Here is a 21,568-nt window from a genome sequence, read left to right as displayed (position 1 = left end):
ATCCATTTCTGCCATCCACCTCCGTGCGTTCTGAAGTCTGAGTCACAACTGATTTTCACCTACTTCCTATATTCACTCGCACCCCCCCACGTGGGGTATTGTTGGAAGCAGACACTCGTTGGATACAACGCTGACCAATAATTTTCGCCATCAGCAGTGATTGGTCAGTTCTTGAGCGTATACTGTCCGACGTGGTCATTTGACGCGCGGTCTGTAAAAAGACACGGAATTGGTAGAGAGAAAAAAAAAATTATCTCGTTTTGGCCCACTTGCGGTTTTGCAGGTTGGCCAACAAGTGACGATGTTATGCGGACTATGAATTATTGTAAAATACTAAATGTGTTTATCAAGAATGTATTGTAAATCGGACAACATTATAAAACTGAATGTGCGGACAGCAGCTATTTTTAGGTTACACTTTCACTTAGTTGTAAATTCACGTGAAGGAGAGAAAGAAGGTAGCAGAGGATTCGGAAATATTTTGGATTAAACTCCACAGCAGCAAAAGTATGTTTGCGTGATCCGCTAAATAAGCTACATTAGTCCGTCCGTCAATGAGCAGATAGAAAAGTGACGGAAGGTATTACTGTCAGTTGGTTTATTTTTTTTATTGGAACTAGGGCTGCAACGATTCGTCTTTAATCGATTTGCATATTCACGATCGACGCATCGTATTGTTACTTGTATGTGCCTTTTGCGGTGGAAATGGCAGACGTTCAAAGTCATGCGTAACGTGTAATCTAACTACTGCGTAATGAATCACGTTCAAAATATAAATAACTTCTTAACACTATTCGTGATTCTCCCTAGAGCCAGGACTCTACAGTGCGCGTTTCGCTCACATTTGATAATTTCCGTGTTTCACGTGAACTCCAGCTGCAAGGGAGTGGCTGAGCGTTCGACAGCCCTGTGACAACTCCTCTCGCAAGTCTCGCTGTTTCTATGTAAACTCCGCAAGCATCGGGTCCAATGCATCTAACATGCTTTGCATCCTCGCCATTCCTGTATGCCCACGTCGCGGTAACTAACGTTAGCTGCTAACTAAGCTAACGCTCACAGGCACAGGATAAATCAATTTAGGTTTTGTGGAGTTCCAATAGTGGGGAGGGGGAGGGGGGGCTGAGCCCGTCTCTCTGAGCATCGTATCTCTCTTTCTCTCTGTACGTTCAATGATTTGAAGTAGCCAAAAGTTACACTATAAAAACGAACTGGATAGTTGATGATAATAAATATTTCACTTAATTAGCAAAAATATTACAAAATCATTAAGTCTGCTATAAGCTAGTCTCCCTCTCCTGTGTTTGTGTGTGTGTATACATTTACTATAGGCTACTCTTTTTGACATGGATTAGGCTAATTAGCTTTAACAATCCTGATTCCTGAGCCTATTTTATTCAAAAGGAAGATATTGATTTAATTATGTATATAGGCCTATATAAAAAAAAAAATTGTTATCTCCTTTACTGACACAAGCACTACCATAGCGTGGAGAGATAACACACAATACATATAACTCATGGAGATATACTAAAAAGCTATTTATAATCTTTGTTTAATTCTTTTTTATGAAAAGCTAAAAAGTTAATGTTCCCTGTTTTTCAGCATTTAGCTACAGGCATGGATACATTGTATGTAAGGATAGACAATGTCATAGTAACGGGCGGCGGGGCGGGTGTTATATTATTTCAAGATAATACATTTAGCTATAATGAGTCAATAGATAAAACACAGTAATGGCATGTAGGTTACTCACCCTACTCATGTACAGTAGGCATCCACACTACACAGCATTTATAGACATAAATAAACATCATGGCTCATCTCTTACTCTGGGTATTCAGTAGGAGGTGTCAAAGAGACCAGATCAGCTCTCTAGAGATATTGAGCATCATTTTGTAAAATGTCCGGTAATACCGGTGTTGCCGTGAGTTTATTAGTCATGGGAAATTCCACATCACCGTGGCAACCCTACACAACATTAGTGGATGTGAGCTTCCCTCCATTCTGGATATAGACAACGGACGTCCTGTCGGCAAAGCTTGCAGGATTATTAACACTTTCACTGCCACTCACGAGTTTTCTCGGAATTATTAATATCTCGTTGAAAGCCACTCACGAGATTTCTCTGATTTTTTTTTAATTTAAAAAAAAAAATTTAAGCGATCTGAAATCATATTGCATCACGCGAGCCTACCCTAGTCTACCCGAGAGCCGCCGGCGATCAGATGTGGAAAAAAGCGCCCCCTATCGTCTCCCAGATGACATAAGGGATTTTGGAATGGACTCAAATGAAAATGGATGGGGGAAAAAATCCTGTACTCCACATTTTCCAGTCCACTGATGCAGCCGGGGTTATCAGAGTTAATTCTGGAGCCTCTCTGCCCCGCGGAATCATGTACTGCACTGTACACAGGTTGGATCTATACACTTATCGATTTTTTCGAATGGTGATCAGGAATTGGAATATACCAGTTGGATACCATCTGATGTCAGGTAAGGAATCTATGTTATCAGTGTTAGGATAATCAGACTCATTTTGATGAAGATATAAGCTGTTTTGTGAAATGTCTATCGGTTTTACTGAAAAAATCCAAGAGGAAATGAACACGGCGATTATCCGTGCGCGGCTCGAATGGGCGTGCGTGTACGTATAATATTGATCATCTAGCGTTTATTTGAAAACGATTCATAAATAGGCCGACAAATATCAACGTTCTGGAATATTCCAGTAAAAGACGATTATCATAGAATGGCCCAGAATAGGCTGTTTTTTACCTCAAACGGGTGCTTTTCAAAATGCTCTCAAACGGAAATGAAGCGATAAAAAACCAATCTGCCTTGACAGCACTGACTGGAAAATGATTATTTGATAAGTGACGGGCAGATTAGACACATAGCCATAATTTAAAACATAGATTAGGCGATATTAACGCTAACATTAAAGTGGATGGTGGCATGCAAGCGCTAACTCTGGCGCCACCTCGTGGCAGTGAAAGTGTTAAAGACCCCAATCAGACTCATGAACTATTAACACTAGCGGCCGGCTACCCTGCATGTGACTCTGGTGATCTAGTGCTACACTAGGGATGCTCGATATTGGCTTTTTTACCGATATCGATATACCGATATTGTCCAACGCTTAATTTTCGATACCGATATCAACCGATACCGATATATCCAGGGTCCCCCCCCCCCCCCCCCCCCAAAAACTGAATAATTTCAGGTAATTAACATTACATATCTCTTGTTGTGGAATTAACACAACATTATGCATACTTTTGACAATAAATAAAATCAGAATTTGTTCTTACTTGCCTGGGTAAATAAAGGTTCTAGAAATGTAAAAAAAAAATTAAACCGATACCGATATTTTCCGATATCATATTTGAATGCCGATATCGGCCGATAATATCGGTAGGCCGATAATATCGGACATCCCTACCCTACACCCATGCAGTGTTTAGTCTGCAATAGTAAAGTCTAGAGCTATTTTATCATTGATTCTACTTCGGATGTGCGAAGTGGCACTGTGATTATTACATTATGATTATTGTAAATTAGTGCAATTTTTACTCCTGCTAGGCCGATGAGACGAGAACAACATAATTTCACTCCATGCTGTAACGGTAATGAAGATGTAACAATAAAATCTGAATCTGAAATGATAACGATTCAGATTTAAGTTTGGTTTTAGTTCAGTGAATTTTCTTTGCCTTTATGTCAAGTTAAATTAATCCCTTTGCTTGTCTTCTGAATGTTTCAAGTCATGTGGCAAAGTCGTGAGCTGGAAGAGGATCATGGGAGCTTCTGGGAACCCTCAAGGTGAAAACAAGAGACATACACTACTAGTCTATTACCCTCCATTCTTTTCTCTACCCGTGTCTCCATCTGCCACATTACAGATAACCTCAAGATAGAAACAGGGTGTCTGCAGGGTATTACTTGTAAGTCGCTTTGGATAAAAGCATCAGCTAAATGACAAAATGTAAATGTATTAAAAAGTCTTAAAGTATTAAATTCATAATTCTCAATTTAAGGCCTTAGAAGGTTAAAAAGTTGAAAAGTCTTAAATTAAATGTGCACAGGTACTACCGGGAGCTTGGTGTGTCTGGAGAGAGCTTGTATGGAAAGCGGGACAATTTAGATTGGCGCGAAAGTGCAGCCACCAGTTCAGTGTCTATGTGGGTTTCTTTTGCTAGTATGGTTGTGAAATTGGTATAACATTTTGCTCTTATTGTGGTGATATTAAAAAAAACTTCTTAAATTGAACTTGTTGAAACCTGCAGATACTTCTCTGTTACACCTCCTCCTCATTTCAGCATTTCAGTTCAGCATTTCAGTAATCTGTGAACGGTTCAGGATCTAACTTCTTTCTCCTCTAAACTCCTTGAAGCTTTTGGCTTATGTGAGTACAAGGAGCCGGAGTCCACACTGAGGTCCCTGCGCCTGCTCCACGAGTTGCTGCTAGGTGACCAGAAGCTGTTGGTCAAGGTGGACGCCAAGACCAAGGCCCAGCTGGACGACTGGAAGGCCAACAAGAAGAGTTCCAATGGGGTGAGTATCCTGTCTAAATGTTGCCTGGAGGTTCCCATTTCTTGCTGTGTGGTGCTGTTGACATTGACACATTGTCCCCCATAGAGGACCTCACCATACATTACCTTACACTACCTCACCATACCTTACACTACCTCACCATACCTTACACTACCTCACCATACCTTACACTACCTCACCATACATTACCTTACACTACCTCACCATACCTTACACACTACCTCACCATACATTACCTTACACTACCTCACCATACCTTACACTACCTCACCATACATTACACTACCTCAGTGGTTTCCAAACTTTGTTTATGCGGACCACTAATTGTTATAGTCACCATACCTCACCACACTATACCTCACCATACCATACCTCACTATACCTCACCATACCACACCATACCACACTATACCTCACCACACTATACCTCACCATACCACACTATACCTCACCACACATCACCACACCATACCTCACCATACCACACTATACCTCACCATACCTCACCATACCACACTACCTCACCACACCATACCTCACCATACCACACTATACCTCACCATACCCGGCTCACTATACCTCACCATACCTCACTATACCTCACCACACCTCACCACACCTGACCATACCTCACCATACCTCACCATACCCGGCTCACTATACCCATGCATTAAAGCATTCCGTCTCCAGACGGATTTCCGTTAATTTGATTGGGGAGATCCGTCCATTTGATTCGCGGTCTGACGGAATTGGCTACCTGGTATAATATGATTTGTAGATGCATACACATTTAAACAAAATTAAGCCAATCAGAGGCGCCAAATATGAAGAAAAAAAATCGCGCCGCGCCAAGCAGAGTCATCACTCAGCGACTCGAGAGACAGGACGCTGCTCGCTCCGGAGGCTCGCTCCGCGGTTGCAGCTGCAGTCTATTGGGAGAGTTACACATTTGCGAGGTCTGAGAAGTCTGTCCACCACATGGCAGGGTAACAAGATAGTCATGTAAAATAATTAAAAACTGCGTGTTTTGGTTTAACGAGTCGCCTTTTTTGCAGCCTTGCGCGTCAACTCTGCTTGTTGACCTACGTCACAGCCACCACGCTGCTTGCACTCGCTTCTATACCGATTAGCTAACGTTAGCTTAATAGCGTCGGTTAAATGGAAGGAGTAAGCCGGCCACTAAAAAGAGAACCCACCGCGGGGTTCTCAGATGAAAAGGATGAGCGGGACCACCTAACAAAAGAAAGTTTAGAGAGGAGAGGACGTTTGAAGAGACTGGCTAGGCAGCGCTACTGGGGGCTGTAGTGGTGAGTTGTTAACTTGTTCCATGTGCCGCAACTATGTCAAAAACAGAAACAACACTTTTGTCATTGTCGTGTTACTTCACAGTACAATACGTGAGTCCCCTGCTGTGGTTGTGAGTATAAGTTTATTAGCTTAACTCCGTAGCAACATCACACAGGTGTATCTGTAGACAGTCTCCTCCCCACCGTATATTCTCTCCCCACCGTATATCTTTTTTCTACCATCCCCTCCTAATGTACGGTCTCCTCCCCATCATATGTATATAATCTGTTAGGATCTATGGGTAACTACTGTATATTTCTCTCCCACCCACCCCCTCCTAATGTACAGTCTCCTCCCCATCATATCATGTATATAATCTCTGTTAGGATCTATGGGTAACAGTACTGTATATTCATACTTGACTTACAGGTATAGTACTGTTACATTTGTCACATATATGATAAGCAAATATACAGTACTGTTACCCAGAGATCCTAACAGTAAATATATACATATGATGAGGAGGAGACTGTACATTAGGAGGGGGTGGGTGGGTGGTAAAAAATATATACAAACGGTGGGGAGGAGACTGTCCATTGTTGTTGTGGCATAATTGCTAAACGTGTTTAGTCCCTTGTTTGTATGATAACAAGCCGTTTAGTTCATGGTTCAAAGTAATGGGAAAGGGGTGCTAGCTCGCCATCAATCAGAAGCTAGCCACAAGACTTGCATTCACGCTCTCCAGCACACAGCCTCCCTGCCTGGCACAACAACCACAACAGTAGGGTATATAGTCACAGTCAGGACAGTAGGCTCTACAAGTAGGCTCCCTTAAAACGCTAACGCTATTAAAAAAAATAGTGGAGATTAAAATAAGAATATGACTTGGCCTGAAAAAAAGTTCAGTCAGGAGATTTTTTTTGCTTTAATCCCTGACTATACCTCACCATACCTCACTATACCTCACCACACCTCACCACACCTGACCATACCTCACCATACCACACTATACCTCACCATACCCCACCACACTATACCTCACCATACCTCACCATACCCCACCATACCATACCTCACTATACCTCACCATATCTCACCATACCATACCTCACTATACCTCACCACACCATACCTCACTATACCTCACCACACTATACCTCACCATACCACACTATACCTCACCACACCATACCTCACCATACCACACTATACCTCACCACACCATACCTCACCATACCACACTATACCTCACCACACCATACCTCACCATACCACACTATACCTCACCTCACCATACCACACTATACCTCACCACACCACACTATACCTCACCTCACCATACCACACTATACCTCACCATACCACACTATACCTCACCTCACCATACCACACTATACCTCACCATACCACACTATACCTCACCATACCCACCATGCCATACCTCACCATACTATACATAACCATACCCACCATGCCATACTATACCTCCCCATACTATACCCAACATGCCATACTATACCTCACCATACTATACCTCACCATACTATACCCACAATGCCATACTATACCCTACCATACCTCACCATACTATACCCACCATGCCATACTATACCTCACCATACTTTGTTTTAGGGCTGACCCCTATTAGTCGAATAGTCGACTAATCCAGTGGTTCCCAAAGTCGGGGTCGCGACCCAAAGGTGGGCCGCGAGCAGCCACGGGAGGGCCGAGAGATGATTTCCAAAAAAATATATATCATTTTTTTTTTTTTTTTTTGTCAGGCCACTGAACTTAGAAGCAGGCCATGACAGTGTTTCTAGTTGTATTCTAAAATTCTATTCTATTGTATTCTAAAATGTGACTATATGGTTTTATATTAACTTAATAAATAAACAAAAACTAAAAATCTACTTATTTCAACAAACATTTCAAACTAAATAACAGATTATGCACATAAAACGCTGAAAACAACCGAAGCAACAATAGTATTTTAATGAGGCTATTATTATTATCATTATTATTTTGCAACAAGTTAGCCCTCTCATAAATAGCACATATAAATGAATAACTAACTTGAACTAACTTAATAGGATTGAAGTGATATTTGGCTTAAAAAATCGGTCGCCTGCAAAAAAATTTAAAAATAAAGCTTGACGATGTGCATTGGGCCGCGGCTCTCTGACGATTTATTTTCTGGGTCCCGGCCTGAAAGGTTTGGGAACCCCTGGACTAATCGATCGATAGGAGCCGTAGTCGACTGCCAAACTCTTAGTCGAATGCAAAAAAAAGAAAAAAAAACATTATTATAATTATAATTATTTATATATATAAAATTTAAAAAAAATATGTATCATTCTTTCCAAAAGAAAAGAGGCGTGGGTAACACTAATGGCACACATACCAGAGACTAACTGCCTAAGAAAACAGGCACAGAGGCACTGAAAGAGGATTTCACCCATCTAATGAACACACTAGACTAGACAAATATCAAGATGTATCCATCAGTGGACCAATTGCATGCTTTTGCAGAGGACAAGAAGCCTTCCGTCGACTCCTTCAGACATTAAGCACCTTCAGACATTTTTTCTTATCGGCTCATTTCGGCCAATCAAAGTCGACTATCCAAATCCTTAGTTGGGGACAGCCCTACTTTGTTTATTTGTTTATTTATGGATCCCCATTAGTCTACACCCATGGGTGAAATACTATTCTTCCTGGGGTCCTAACACACAACCTACAACATTACAGTACATTACATTACAGTAACAAAAAAACAATAAAAACATAAACACCTTAGCCTAAGCACATTCTCAACATCTTCGAAATCTCACAAAAAAAACACACAAAGGCTCCAACCACAAATACAATACTAACTAAACAAACGAACTAAACTAACAATACTAACTAAATAAATCAGTAACTCAACTTTATTTCACCACTAACAGCATCCTTCAACTCTTTCTTAAAAGTAAATTAGTTGCTGATCATCTTTATCTTCACAGGTATTAGTGTTGTCACGATACTGGAATTTCGACTTCGATACGATACCTTGAAAAGTATCGATACTTCGATATTATTTCGATATCAAAAAAAAATATATATATATATATATATATTTTTTTTTATAAACAAATTTAGCTTCAAATTTAGCTTCTCTCTGGTACTATAAGAGAAGATAAATATAACAATTTTAAAACCCTTTGTTTATCTTTAGATCACACATTTAAAAATAACTTCATCTCACTTCAATCATTTTTATTGCAAATGCAGAACATGGTATTTTCTCAAGCAGAGAGAGAGAGAGAGAGGCTATGCTCTGAGCATTTTAGTAACGTTACATTTTCAACAAGATTGCTGCTATTTAAACACTTGATGGAAACGGGGTAACGTTAACCTTATGTCGACTGTAGTATTGTATGACCTCGACATAACGTTTAAACGTTAACGTTACTCCGTTTCCATGCAGTAATTATAAAAGTAGCCAGCTAAGCTAACGGAGCTAGCAGTACAAATTTAGCTTCAAATTTAGCTTCTCTCTGGTACTATAAGAGAAGATAAATATAACAATTTTAAAACCCTTTGTTTATCTTTAGATCACACATTTAAAAATAACTTCATCTCACTTCAATCATTTTTATTGCAAATGCAGAACATGGTATTTTCTCAAGCAGAGAGAGAGAGAGAGAGGCTATGCTCTGAGCATTTTAGTAACGTTACATTTTCAACAAGATTGCTGCTATTTAAACACTTGATGGAAACGGGGTAACGTTAACCTTATGTCGACTGTAGTATTGTATGACCTCGACATAACGTTTAAACGTTAACGTTACTCCGTTTCCATGCAGTAATTATAAAAGTAGCCAGCTAAGCTAACGGAGCTAGCAGTACAAATTTAGCTTCAAATTTAGCTTCTCTCTGGTACTATAAGAGAAGATAAATATAACAATTTTAAAACCCTTTGTTTATCTTTAGATCACACATTTAAAAATAACTTCATCTCACTTCAATCATTTTTATTGCAAATGCAGAACATGGTATTTTCTCAAGCAGAGAGAGAGAGAGAGAGGCTATGCTCGGAGCATTTTAGTAACGTTACATTTTCAACAAGATTGCTGCTATTTAAACACTTGATGGAAACGGGGTAACGTTAACCTTATGTCGACTGTAGTATTGTATGACCTCGACATAACGTTTAAACGTTAACGTTACTCCGTTTCCATGCAGTAATTATAAAAGTAGCCAGCTAAGCTAACGGAGCTAGCAGTAGCTAACGTTAGCTGGTAGCTATAACGTTACAACGAATCAGCTGTTGATATTATGCGCCATCAGTAGACAACGTATCATGTATTAAACTAGAGTTAATGGTTTAATGCTTCAGTCACAGTGACGTTGAAAGAGCAGCTGTCACGAACCTCTTTCATTTCTTTATGGAGATCGGCGCTGGCACTGCTCTAACACCGCTTGCAAATAGCATTGGGGCATTTGTAGCTTGTCCTTCGTTGTTTACTTGAAACTCGAAGTACCTCCAAACAGCACTTCTGCTGTTTTCTTTATCCACAAGCACAAGTTGCGGAGGCTCTGCATTTACCATCTTCAGCTAAAATGTTTGTTTACTAACTGAAGACTCTGTGAGGGGGAGGGCTGGACTCGGAGGAGCCGGGGGGGCAAGCGCTCTGAACAGCGCGTCAACTTGCGGTAGAACACTCGCCAGCTGGTACCGATACTGCAGAAAGTATCGGTACTTCGGGAAATGAGTATCGAAGCTGTTTTAAATATTCAGTATCAATACTTCGATATTTTTGACAACACTAACCGGTATACAATTCCAGTATGCAGCAGCTCTATACATTACGGTTCTCTTACGTGCATTTGTACTTGGTAGAGGTAGAGTAAAATGAAGACCCATGACATATTGGTGGGTTGTAGTTCTGACCACAAAGACTTAGGTTTACCAATTTTATAAATATTAAACAACATTTTTACAAGGCTCCATGCCGGCCTCTGATCCACTCTAAGCCAAGACAGAGCGGCATGTATTCCCCCAACACTGCTCCTCACAGAGCAGCGGAGGGCGAGACGTGCCGCTCTGTTCTGAGCGAGCTGAAGTTTCTCCAGATCCTGCTTTGAAGCGCTCGACCAAATTGTTGGGCAGTAGTCCAAGTGGGATAGGACTAAAGCTTTAATATCATACCATACCTCACCACACAATACTTCACCATACTATACCTCATCATACTATACCTCACCATACCTCATCATACCATACCTCACCTCATACTATACCTCACCATACCATACCTCATCATACTATACATCACCATACCGACATGCAATTTCATGAGCTTTTCTCTCTTGTTTGTGTCTCTTGGTTCGCCCTGGTTTGTCTTTACCCAGCAAGCACCTGCCAGCGGAGCCAAAGACTGGGACGACGACGACGAAGACCTCATTGATGAGGAAACGAAGTGGAAAGACCAGGTGGTGAACGGCGTGATCGCCCTCCTCCTCCAGGAGTATTCCAGTGAGCTGTATGGTCTGTCGCTGGACTCGGACAAGAAGAGCAAGAAGAAGAGGAAGCTGGAGAACAAGAAGGAGGAGGTAGCTACCGCCATGTTGTGTAGTGTTCTGCAGAGGAGGTAGCTATCACCATGTTGTGTAGAGAACTGTGTTCTGCAGAGGAGGTTCTCCTCAGCTTCTGTAGAGAACTGTTCTGCAGAGGAGGTTCTCAGCTTCTGTAGAGAACTGTGTTCTGCAGAGGAGGTGTTCCTCAGCTTCTGTAGAGAACTGTGTTCTGCAGAGGAGGTGTTCCTCAGCTTCTGTAGAGAACTGTGTTCTGCAGAGGAGGTTCTCCTCAGCTTCTGTAGAGAACTGTTCTGCAGAGGAGGTTCTCAGCTTCTGTAGAGAACTGTGTTCTGCAGAGGAGGTGTTCCTCAGCTTCTGTAGAGAACTGTGTTCTGCAGAGGAGGTTCTCCTCAGCTTCTGTAGAGAACTGTTCTGCAGAGGAGGTTCTCAGCTTCTGTAGAGAACTGTGTTCTGCAGAGGAGGTGTTCCTCAGCTTCTGTAGAGAACTGTGTTCTGCAGAGGAGGTGTTCCTCAGCTTCTGTAGAGAACTGTGTTCTGCAGAGGAGGTTCTCAGCTTCTGTAGATAACTTAGAGCCATATGAAATCCGCGTTCACGGAATCGCGGACGGAATTGCGGAATTGAGCAATAAAAATGGAATTTGCCCTAATCTGGACTGAAATTCCGTGTTCGGGAGAACATGGAACGTTTGGTGCAACGCGAACATGACCGGGGACGCTACAGCGTGTTACACACAACACGCAGCAATTTCCAAGCGTCTAGCTGCTTCGGTGTTAACGTTAACGTCGGAAGAAATTCCACACTAAGCCTAAATTCAGAGCAGCGCAGTATCCTAATGACTTGTATATGACCGGCGATAAGGTGTTTTTTCAAATTCTGTCAACATGTCGTGTACCCCCACATACCTTGGTGTGAAGCTTGACAGAACACTGTCATTCAAACAACACCTGGAAGGTGCCAGGGGAAACAACTGCCCGTGCCGCGCTGAGACGACGACTAGCCGGCACCACATGGGGAGCCTCAACAAAGACACTGCACATCTCCTCACTGGCCCTGGTGTTCTCTGCCGCCGAGTACTGTGCCCCGGTCTGGTGCCGTAGCACCCACGTGAAGAAGCTGGATGTTGTTCTCAACAGCGTCCTGCGGACAGTCTCTGGTTGCCTACAAGCCTCACCGGTAAACCAACTGCCCGTACTCGCTGGTATCGCCCCGGCTGCGTCTATATTAAAGGCAGCCCAAGAGTCCTTCCGCATTGGCGTTTTTGCGCTCTGATTGGCCGAGCGCGCGCATGAGCCGCGACGCGCTCCTTAGCCAGGAATCTAAACTCTGTTTAAGCTCCAGAGAGCGAGGCTGAAAATCCACAGTTCTTGCCCCACTGATGGAGCCGAAACCACAAATCACGAACGCAATTAAGTATTCATTACGCCGTAACAAATCATTAAAAAAATATATACCGTTAACTGGAGTATGTTGTTTCTTTACATATATGTTGGATTAGAGAATTGGTTTGTCATGACAATCCAATAAAAAAATCGCAATTTACCCGGTGGATACAACAACAGACATCATTGTTTACAATGAATGGTGGGGCTAATCGACACGGACGCGTTACTAACTAAGCGCCGCGCTCTCACCGGCCGCCGCCACCGGAGCACCGCGCGCCCCGGCCCAGCCCCCGCCACCGGAGCACCGCGCGCCCCAGCCCAGCCCCATCGTTCATTGTAAACAATGATGCATGTAGTTACTGTGTGCGATTTCTTATTGGATTGTCATGACAAATTCTCTAATCCAACATATATGTAAAGAAACAACATACTCCAGTTAACGGTATATATTTTTTTAATGATTTGTTACGGCGTAATCAATACTTGATTGCGTTCGGGACCTCCATATTTTGGGGGTATTCATCAGAAAACTCGGATCCGCGATTCGGCTCCATCAGTGGGGCAAGAACTGTGGATTTTCAGCCTCGCTCTCTGGAGCTTAAACGGGAGTTTAGATTCCTGGCTAAGGAGCGCGTCGCGTCTCATGCGCGCGCTCGGCCAATCGGAGCGCAAAACGCCAATGCGGAAGGACTCTTGGGCTGCCTTTTAATATAGACGCGCCCCGGCTACCATCAGACGAGAAGCAGCCACACTGGCCCTTTCCCGGAAGGCACAGATCAGTGCATCCCACCTCCTTCACAATACCACCACAGAGTCACGGCGCCCCTTTTCCATGCAAGCCTACAGGCTACTCCACACAACACCATCTGACACTTCCAAGGCCTCCTGGGTCAGGATGAGATGGAGGGAGCAGTGGAGGTCAGCAGAACCATCCAGGCTGCACCTCTTCATCAATGACCCTCTGGACGTCCCTGGTCAGGACTTGCCCCGGAAGCAGTGGACAACCATCGACCGCCTAAGGACCGGCGTCGGACGCTACGGCGCCTCAATGAAGAGGTGGGGCCTCAAGGACGGTGCCTCGTGCGAGTGTGGAGCCCCTGCACAGACTGTGGAACATATCATCACCAGTTGCCCCAAACACCGGCCACCGTATGGAGAATGCGGTCTGATGGAACTGGACGATGAAACGTTGGCCTGGCTTGCCTCAACCGAGCTGCAGGTCTAAAGACACACGCCAGTAGGGATGGGTATCGTTAGGATTTTATCGATACTGCTACTCTTATCGATACTGCTTAACGGTTCGGTACTTTATCGATACTCTTATCGGTTCTTTTTGATAATTTTTTTATGATTTTTATATTTGCAGTTGAGAGCATTGGTCATCTCCCTACAGTAAAGATTAGAAATTATTGTAAATTTGTGTGGAGTGGTGGGAATAGCTGCTTCAATAATAACTTATAACAACAACAGACAAGTTAGACAACTATGTATACAAAAAAAAACGATATACACTGAATGATTAGTTGTTACCTAAAGTCCTTGGACTCCACTGTACAGAACGGGTGCAGGCCTTTGACAACAAACTTTCACAGCCCTGTGACCAGGGTTTCCGTTGTCCGGTAATTACCGCTTTTTTACCGGGGAAATCTGTTGAAGTCCGACATATTTAAATATCTCCGGTCATAATGTCCTGTGAAAATAATTCCCTCTAAGCACAATTTGAATTGTATTAAAATAGTTACATTTGTTTCATTGTTGCTTCACCAAGCAGGTCTAATAATGACGAACGATGTGTCAGCGGGAGCTTGGTGCTAGATTTGCGAGAACATGCAACTGCAGAGCCGCAGAGCCCACAGAGCTGTGCCCGCACAGTGCAATACTCCAATTCAGCCATTGGCAATTCAGCTGTTGGGTGGGGGGCGCGGCTGAGCGGTCCCCAGACCGGACCTGAAAGCACTGCTGGCTCTCGCAAATCCAGCACCAAGTCGTTGGGAGGCGGAGATAGTCATCACGCAAACCCACGATAATGTTGCCGTCTCTCTCTGCCAAATTTCTCAGTTCTTCGCTTGATATAATTAATACAAATGTCCAATATAACGGAATTCGTTAGCTCATAAAAATGTGCTTATAACAGACTGCTGTTTATTAATGTCGGGCCGACTGCCCACCGACACCTATTTGATTTCAAGTCGGCGGCAGCACGAAGTCTCGAGGGACTTATTTTATTTGGAATATATTAATGACTGTATATACGCAAAAATAGCCTAGTTTTAAGTTAAAATATTATAAATCTACATGCCTTGAGGATGTCATTCTTTATAAAAATAGCCTGCCTATCAATTGACTATCGCGACTCGCGAGGAATGTGTGTAATAATAATGGCTCGCTACAGAGAGAGGAGAGATCGTTCGCAACTTTGAAATAATAATAATAATAATTTCTCTAGAGTATCGATAGCAGTACCGATGACGTCGGAGCTTATAAATACTCCGGTCTTTTCTAATATAGTACCGGTTCCCGTTTAGAACCGGGGTCCGGGGGTCATCCCTACACGCCAGAAGAAGAAGAAGAATATGCCGTGGACTGGACTCTCAAAACACGTGCGAAGATCACTCTCCAAAAGCCATGTCAACACGGAAAAACACTGTGCTTCAAATATAAAGAGTAGGGTATATCTGCAGTGCCGCAGCCCCATACACACCAGCTCTCTAACGATGATCCCTGGTGATCACAATAGATACAGCTAGAGGGCGAGGCTAATCACTGACACTATTGTGATGATGTAACGTTGCAGACATAAAGTACACAGGACTAGAAATTATAGCTTCTTGCTAAATCTGGTACACCCATCTATTTGTTTAATGCAAATAATTGTCAGTACACACACCTTTATAAACTAAACTAAAGGTGCCTAAATTACTATATTTCATCACAATAGAATAGATATAGCTAGACTACTTACATTGTGATAATGTCAGTAGTAGCTAGCTGTATCTATTGTTTGTTTACACTTGAAATGTGTATTTTTATTGTCACAATATTATTTGAAAAATATTGTGTACAATTGAACTGTATTTCTGAGTTGCAGCACTTAAAAACATTAAATGGACTGTTACATCTTATTAAATTGTGGACATTTATTCATTCCCACTTATTAGACACTATTTCTGATGGTAAAATGAGCATACAAAGCAAAATACAGAATTCTGAAATATTAAAACGGAAAAAAATCATTTGGAAAAAAATCAAATGGAATTTGGAAAAAAATAAAACTGATTTCATATGGCTCTAAGAGAACTGTGTTCTGCAGAGGAGGTTTTCCTCAGCTTCTGTAGATAACTGTGTTCTAATCTGCAGAGGTGTTCCTCAGCTTCTCACAAGGATGGAGGGTTGATTTGAAATGTATTACAAAATTGCATTATTGACAATAAAAAAGACGATATAAACGTTGTCCCCTCACATTCCACGCCTCCTCCCCATCCCACATGCGATATGTAAAAGAAAAAGTACAATTACTGCACAGGTAATGCATCAACCAACCCCCCCCCCCCAAACAAATATTAATAATTTAACCTCTTAAACATCACCCGGCCTGCGGGTGAACTCCGTGATCATAGCCATCCATCTCTAAAGCTAACCACTATTTGTAAAAGCCACAACCACGTTACCATATTTGTAATAATGTAAATCATTGTGTTGTTGTACATATTGTGTATACAACGTTAGAAGCTAACGTAGCTTAGCTTGGTAGCTATTGTGCTAACAACATGCTGCGACGTCTAGCTTGTTAGCCGGCATGAATGCCTGATTTAAAATGGTTCTCTCCTCTTTGTATACCTTTGTCCCCACAAGTATTCTGCCAGGGAACTTATGGACACGACAATAGTAGTAGTTATAAGGTGTTTGAGCTTGTAACGTTAGTTAGCTCATAGCTATCGTGGTAGGCCAACGCTGACTTTCATGAAGAGCACAATAGCTACCAAGCTAAGCTACGTTAGCTTCTAACGTTTTATACACAATATGTACAACGACACAATGATTTACATTATTACAAATATGGTAACGTGGTTGTGGCTTTTACAAATAGTGGTTAGCTTTAGAGATGGATGGCTATGATCACGGAGCAATAGTGTTAGGTGAAACGGATACATTTTCATTCATCACTCCTCGGCTAGTAGTAGCAAGGCTCTCTGCCTGCCACTAGCTGTGTGTGACTCTCAGAGCCCCTCGCTGCCCTGCACCTGAAGTGACGTCACGGCCCTGCTAGCGTCTGATAAGCTTTTAGATTTGCTTGTGCATGTGATTCGTGCATGGACCTTTTTAACCCTTTCTGAGTGGCATTTCCGGCGTCAAATGGAAAAAAAAATTAAATTAGATACCAATGATGTAAACTACCCATAATTGCAGAGTAGGGTTTAACCTGCAAGTTGGCCTTTAACCGTCTGTAGTGTGGTAGTGAAAGGGATAACCTTCTGTAGTGAAAGGGATAACCTTCTGTAGTGTGGTAGTGAAATGGTTAACCTTCTGTAGTGTGGTAGTGAAAGGGATAACCTGTAGTGAAAGGGGTAAACCTTCTGTTGTGTGGCAGTGAAAGTTAACCTTCTGTAGTGGTAGTGAAAGGGTTAATGTGTGTTGTCCTCCCTGTGTCAGGAGGATATCAGCGGCATCGAGATGGAGGACGACAATAGTGCCTATTTATCCAGCGAGATCAATAAATTCCGAGACACACACAAGGACCACAAGGTAATGTATCGAACTGCTCTGTTAACTTTCAAGATTTTAGCCTTTTTGGAGAAAAAAAACCTAACTCTCCCCTCGTCACATTGTTGTAGTTGCAACATCCCTCGCCTGGTGTTCACATAATTCATGACGTAATGATTTCCCTCCAGACACAAATGTTCTCAGTTACTGTCAACTGTAGCTTTGGAGAGATTTTGCTTTCTTTATACATATTTAGTAGATGAAATTTAAAGCAAAGAAAAAAAGATTAAAGTTATCATCCCCAAAAGAAATAGATTATATTAGAAGATATTAGAATGTCTTTTAATATCTAAGCCTGTATTAAATCACGTCATCCAAAGATGACGGACCGTTTTTTTTATTATCTCCAAAAAGAGAGAGTTAAAACAAACTGTTGTCAACTGTTCACTAATTACACTAATTTGAGACCGACCACAGGTTAACATTCACCATACAAAGTGCATGGACATACTGTAAAATACCCTTTAAAAGCTAATCTATTGATTAAACCCCACCAATATGATAGAGATCATTTGGTGAGCAAGATGAATCTCAGAGCTTTGGGGGGAAAGTTGCATAGGATGTAAGTATGAGTTTTCCTTTCTTCTTTACGTATCATGGGCGCTCCCTCCTGGAGGACGTGCACAGGGGCAACGGGCTGCGCGGACCCCCGGCCGGCGGGCCGCTCGTTCCCGCGTGATTACTACTCAAAGGGAACGCCTAGCGTCATTTAACGTCACCGGTTAGGCCCCTTCTTGATATGGACTATATATATATCTTTTGACGAGCAGCACCCTCTCAGTCCACTCTGTAGCGCGCGCACCCCCCCCCCCCCCCCCCCGACACATGTCTATTCAAAGACATAGAGACCCTTTTATAAAAAAAAAAAATTTTAGTGTAAACAATTATGCTGAATATATCTGCATTCGTGCGCCTCTTGGCAACAGAAAGACCGGCTATGCAGCACGGGGGTGTTTGCCTCCAGACGGTCTATAGTAGACCTTTTGAGAAGACCAAGGAGCCCAGTGAACCTTATTAGGTTAGATTAGGGCCCCTAACCAGAGCGGCAGCCTTTTTAAACATTACTGAAAGGAGCGCCCCTCCACAGCACTCTGCGTTCTGAAGGCTGAAGCAGGTGAGACTTCTTCCGTGTGTTTCTCTCTGCTCTCTTTTTTCTCCCTCCCTCCCTCTGTGTTTTTGTTGTCTTTTTATTTCCTCTATTTCATCCTCCATCTCGGTACGTGACCTTCAAGTTACCCCCCCCCCCCCCTGCCCCTTTTAGTCTGCCAGTCTAAAGATATTGGAACAATATGTATTGGTCAGTCACTCGGGTCAGTGACGTACTAGCTGCCACGCTAGCCATCAAGCCCATGATTTAAAAAAAAATCTGTTAGTTTCTTTTGTTCGGCGGAGTATCTAAAAACTAAGAGGTAAGTTCACGAGATATTCCCCAGAACACGTTCTCTAGAGAGTAATTTGACGGTGACACTTCGAGGCAGTGTGTACAGCTCTCTAGTTCCGACCCCCTCTCTCTCCCCTGTGTCTCTCACCCTCTCCCTTGTGTCCGTCACTCTGCAGACGTGAGGCCCACAGTCCAAACACTTGATTTGTCCGGTTCCTAGAAAGTTGAGGACCTAAGGATAGTTGCCTGCTGGGGTATTTAAAGGAGCGTTTGACCCATGGGTCTCACTGGGGGTCTTGAGTTATCATCTATCACTTGAGTCTGGTTGCCGACTCCGGGTGGACATCAGAAGTAGGGATGGGTACCTTTCACATTTGAACCGATACCGGTACCTGTGAATCGATACCGGTACCCAACGGTACCTTTTTTCGGTACTTTAGTCTCAAGAAATTTAATTTACCTACCTCAGTCGTAAAAAAAAAATCCAAACTTCAAATAACTACAATTTCGACAGTTTTCGGCTTGTCATTGCTCCGACTGCTTTGTTGTTGAATCAAGTCAAATCCTAGGTAAGCATATATTGTGCGTGTGAACGTTGACACGAAAAGAAAAAAGTAAAAAAAAAAAAGTAAAAAAAAAATAATAATAATTTTCTTTTATTTTTTTTTTTTTCTCTCGGTTTCTCACTTGATTCTATACTCGGTAGTACCGACGTGTTTCGGTTCGGTGCCTCAAAAGTACCGAATTCGGTACCCATCCCTAATCAAAAGACAACCTTTGGGCTAAGACCGCTTCTATCATTTAATTTCCTTGTGACAAAAAAAAAATTGAATACATTGCCTTCCACCACAAATTTAAAACCCAAAGTTTTGTATTGATATTGTGTGTATTTTACATGAATGACTTGTCATAGGTTATATTATCGTATAGCTCTGCTCAGCGTCATAGTGCAAATACTCCACCTCAGTACTTGCGCACTGAATAAAAACTCACAATGTACCTTTACATACCAACATCTGTCTGACCACACCCCCATCCGCTACCTACATAAGCAGGGGTGTGGCCATGCCCTCATCTCCTTCTTCACTTTCACCACAAGGAAGTGCCTGTATACCAAACACTTTGAGCTAGGTTGTTAAAGGTCTGAAGAAAGTTGAGAAAGCGTTCCCATTATTTCTTGTTCTTTTCTTTCTCTCATAAATTTAATAGAAAATAACTAAATGATAATGTTTACCTCGGGGGGTTGCGCTAGCAACGTCGCCCTTCACCAACGGTTCTCCGTTGCCTCCTCCATCGTGCGTCTTGGGGCGGGTTTGACTCTGCGGTCGTGGAAGTCACTCGCGCCCGATCGGCGTCTGGTGGGTAGCTTGCCTCTCCAAGGAGCTGGTGCACCAGCGGCATCTCCTGTGAGATGGCCTTGTTCCTGCTCTGGTTCCTCCGCCGCCGGGGGGCCGTCTGCCGATGGGCGGTCGGCTCCTCTCGTGGCGGAGGATTTGAGACGCAAACTTTTCGCTTCTGCTCGCTCCCGTCATAGGAGGGTAGCTTGCAGGGGCGAACGGCCTGGTTTCGGTGAGCTGCTGGAGCCGGATGAGGGTGCGTCTGCTTCTCCGTGGCCGATGGAAACGGAGGATTACATGGTGGAGGCAGATGCATTCTTGTTTGACGCTCCGGTGGAGACACATCACTCTCCCTTTCAGGATGTGGCAGGGGGTGATATGTCTCCTTGGGGTTCCTCGTATTCTTGTGTTAGGTTAGAACCTCCGACTCAGCGACGGGATGCCCTGCTATCAGCCACATCGGATGGTGGCTCTGCAATGGGCAGTAGCCTTTCGTGTGTGAGGGACGCAGGCTCAGTGGAGGAAGGTGAGCATGGGGAACTACGTGCCTTGTTCCCGGAGCTCATGGCGGCAGCAGCAGTCACAACCGGCGTGCCGCAGCCACTGCCTGCTCCTGTCCCCGATGATTTAATAGGTCATCTATGGCAACGTCGTCCTGTGAGGGAGATGGGCGTTGTCTGCCCATTTTTCCCCTCAATGGAGGCCTACGTACGTCAGGGACAGGTGGTCTCCCACATCACTGGCCTCACCCCCGCCTACGTGCAAGTCACAAGGGTGGTGGGTCTGGTCGAGGGAATGAAGGAAGGGGTGCCTCGGCTTGATAGACCGATGGGGTCTCTCCTTTGTCCTGAGGTGGTGTGGGAGCCGTTGTGGAAGCCGGTTCCCCATGGGAAATCGGCGAGGCGGTTGGCCAACTGGAGTGACCAGTCGTTCATCGCCGGAACTCAAACCCTAGCTGCTACGTCCATCGCGCAGCTAGCGCGGTTTATGTCTGGGATGATGACGGGCGGTACGATGCTGACCGAACAACATGTTCAGCACGCCCAGGCGGCCGGAGCCATCCTGCATCTGCTCCAGCTGCAGGCCATAGCCGCCGGGAAGGTACGCGCCCTGGCCACTCTATCACAGCGCCATCTTGGCTGGAGCAGGCGAGAGTGCCGGACAGTAAGAGGCTTCCCCTGCTTACGGCACCCCTCTCCGATGCTGGGCTCTTCGCGTCGGCGATGCAGCTCATGACTGCAACCTGCAGGGATATGGAGGAGGAGCAGGCGGTGCTCCAGCCCCA

At 43.6% G+C, this 21,568-nt stretch overlaps 1 protein-coding gene across 1 annotated transcript in view; it reads left to right on the top strand.

The window, feature by feature from the left end:
- The window catches only part of LOC311225692 (uncharacterized protein), a gene marked incomplete at its 3' end in the record, with an annotated part of 50,986 nt that overhangs the window by 14,581 nt on the left and 14,837 nt on the right, over nucleotides 1-21,568 (top strand). Inside the window, exons 5-8 of the mRNA XM_084311091.1 lie at nucleotides 3,765-3,822; nucleotides 4,394-4,554; nucleotides 11,236-11,436; nucleotides 17,455-17,547. Coding sequence (XP_084167217.1) covers nucleotides 3,765-3,822; nucleotides 4,394-4,554; nucleotides 11,236-11,436; nucleotides 17,455-17,547 — 513 coding nt within the window. The remainder of the gene's footprint in view (nucleotides 1-3,764; nucleotides 3,823-4,393; nucleotides 4,555-11,235; nucleotides 11,437-17,454; nucleotides 17,548-21,568) is intronic.

The sequence above is a fragment of the Notolepis coatsorum genome (genome assembly GCF_963971535.1).
Source record: "Notolepis coatsorum genome assembly, chromosome: 3".
Lineage (NCBI taxonomy): Eukaryota > Metazoa > Chordata > Actinopteri > Aulopiformes > Paralepididae > Notolepis > Notolepis coatsorum.
The sequence above is the reverse complement of the archived record's forward strand: the minus strand, read 5'-3'. Positions and strand labels throughout refer to the sequence as shown.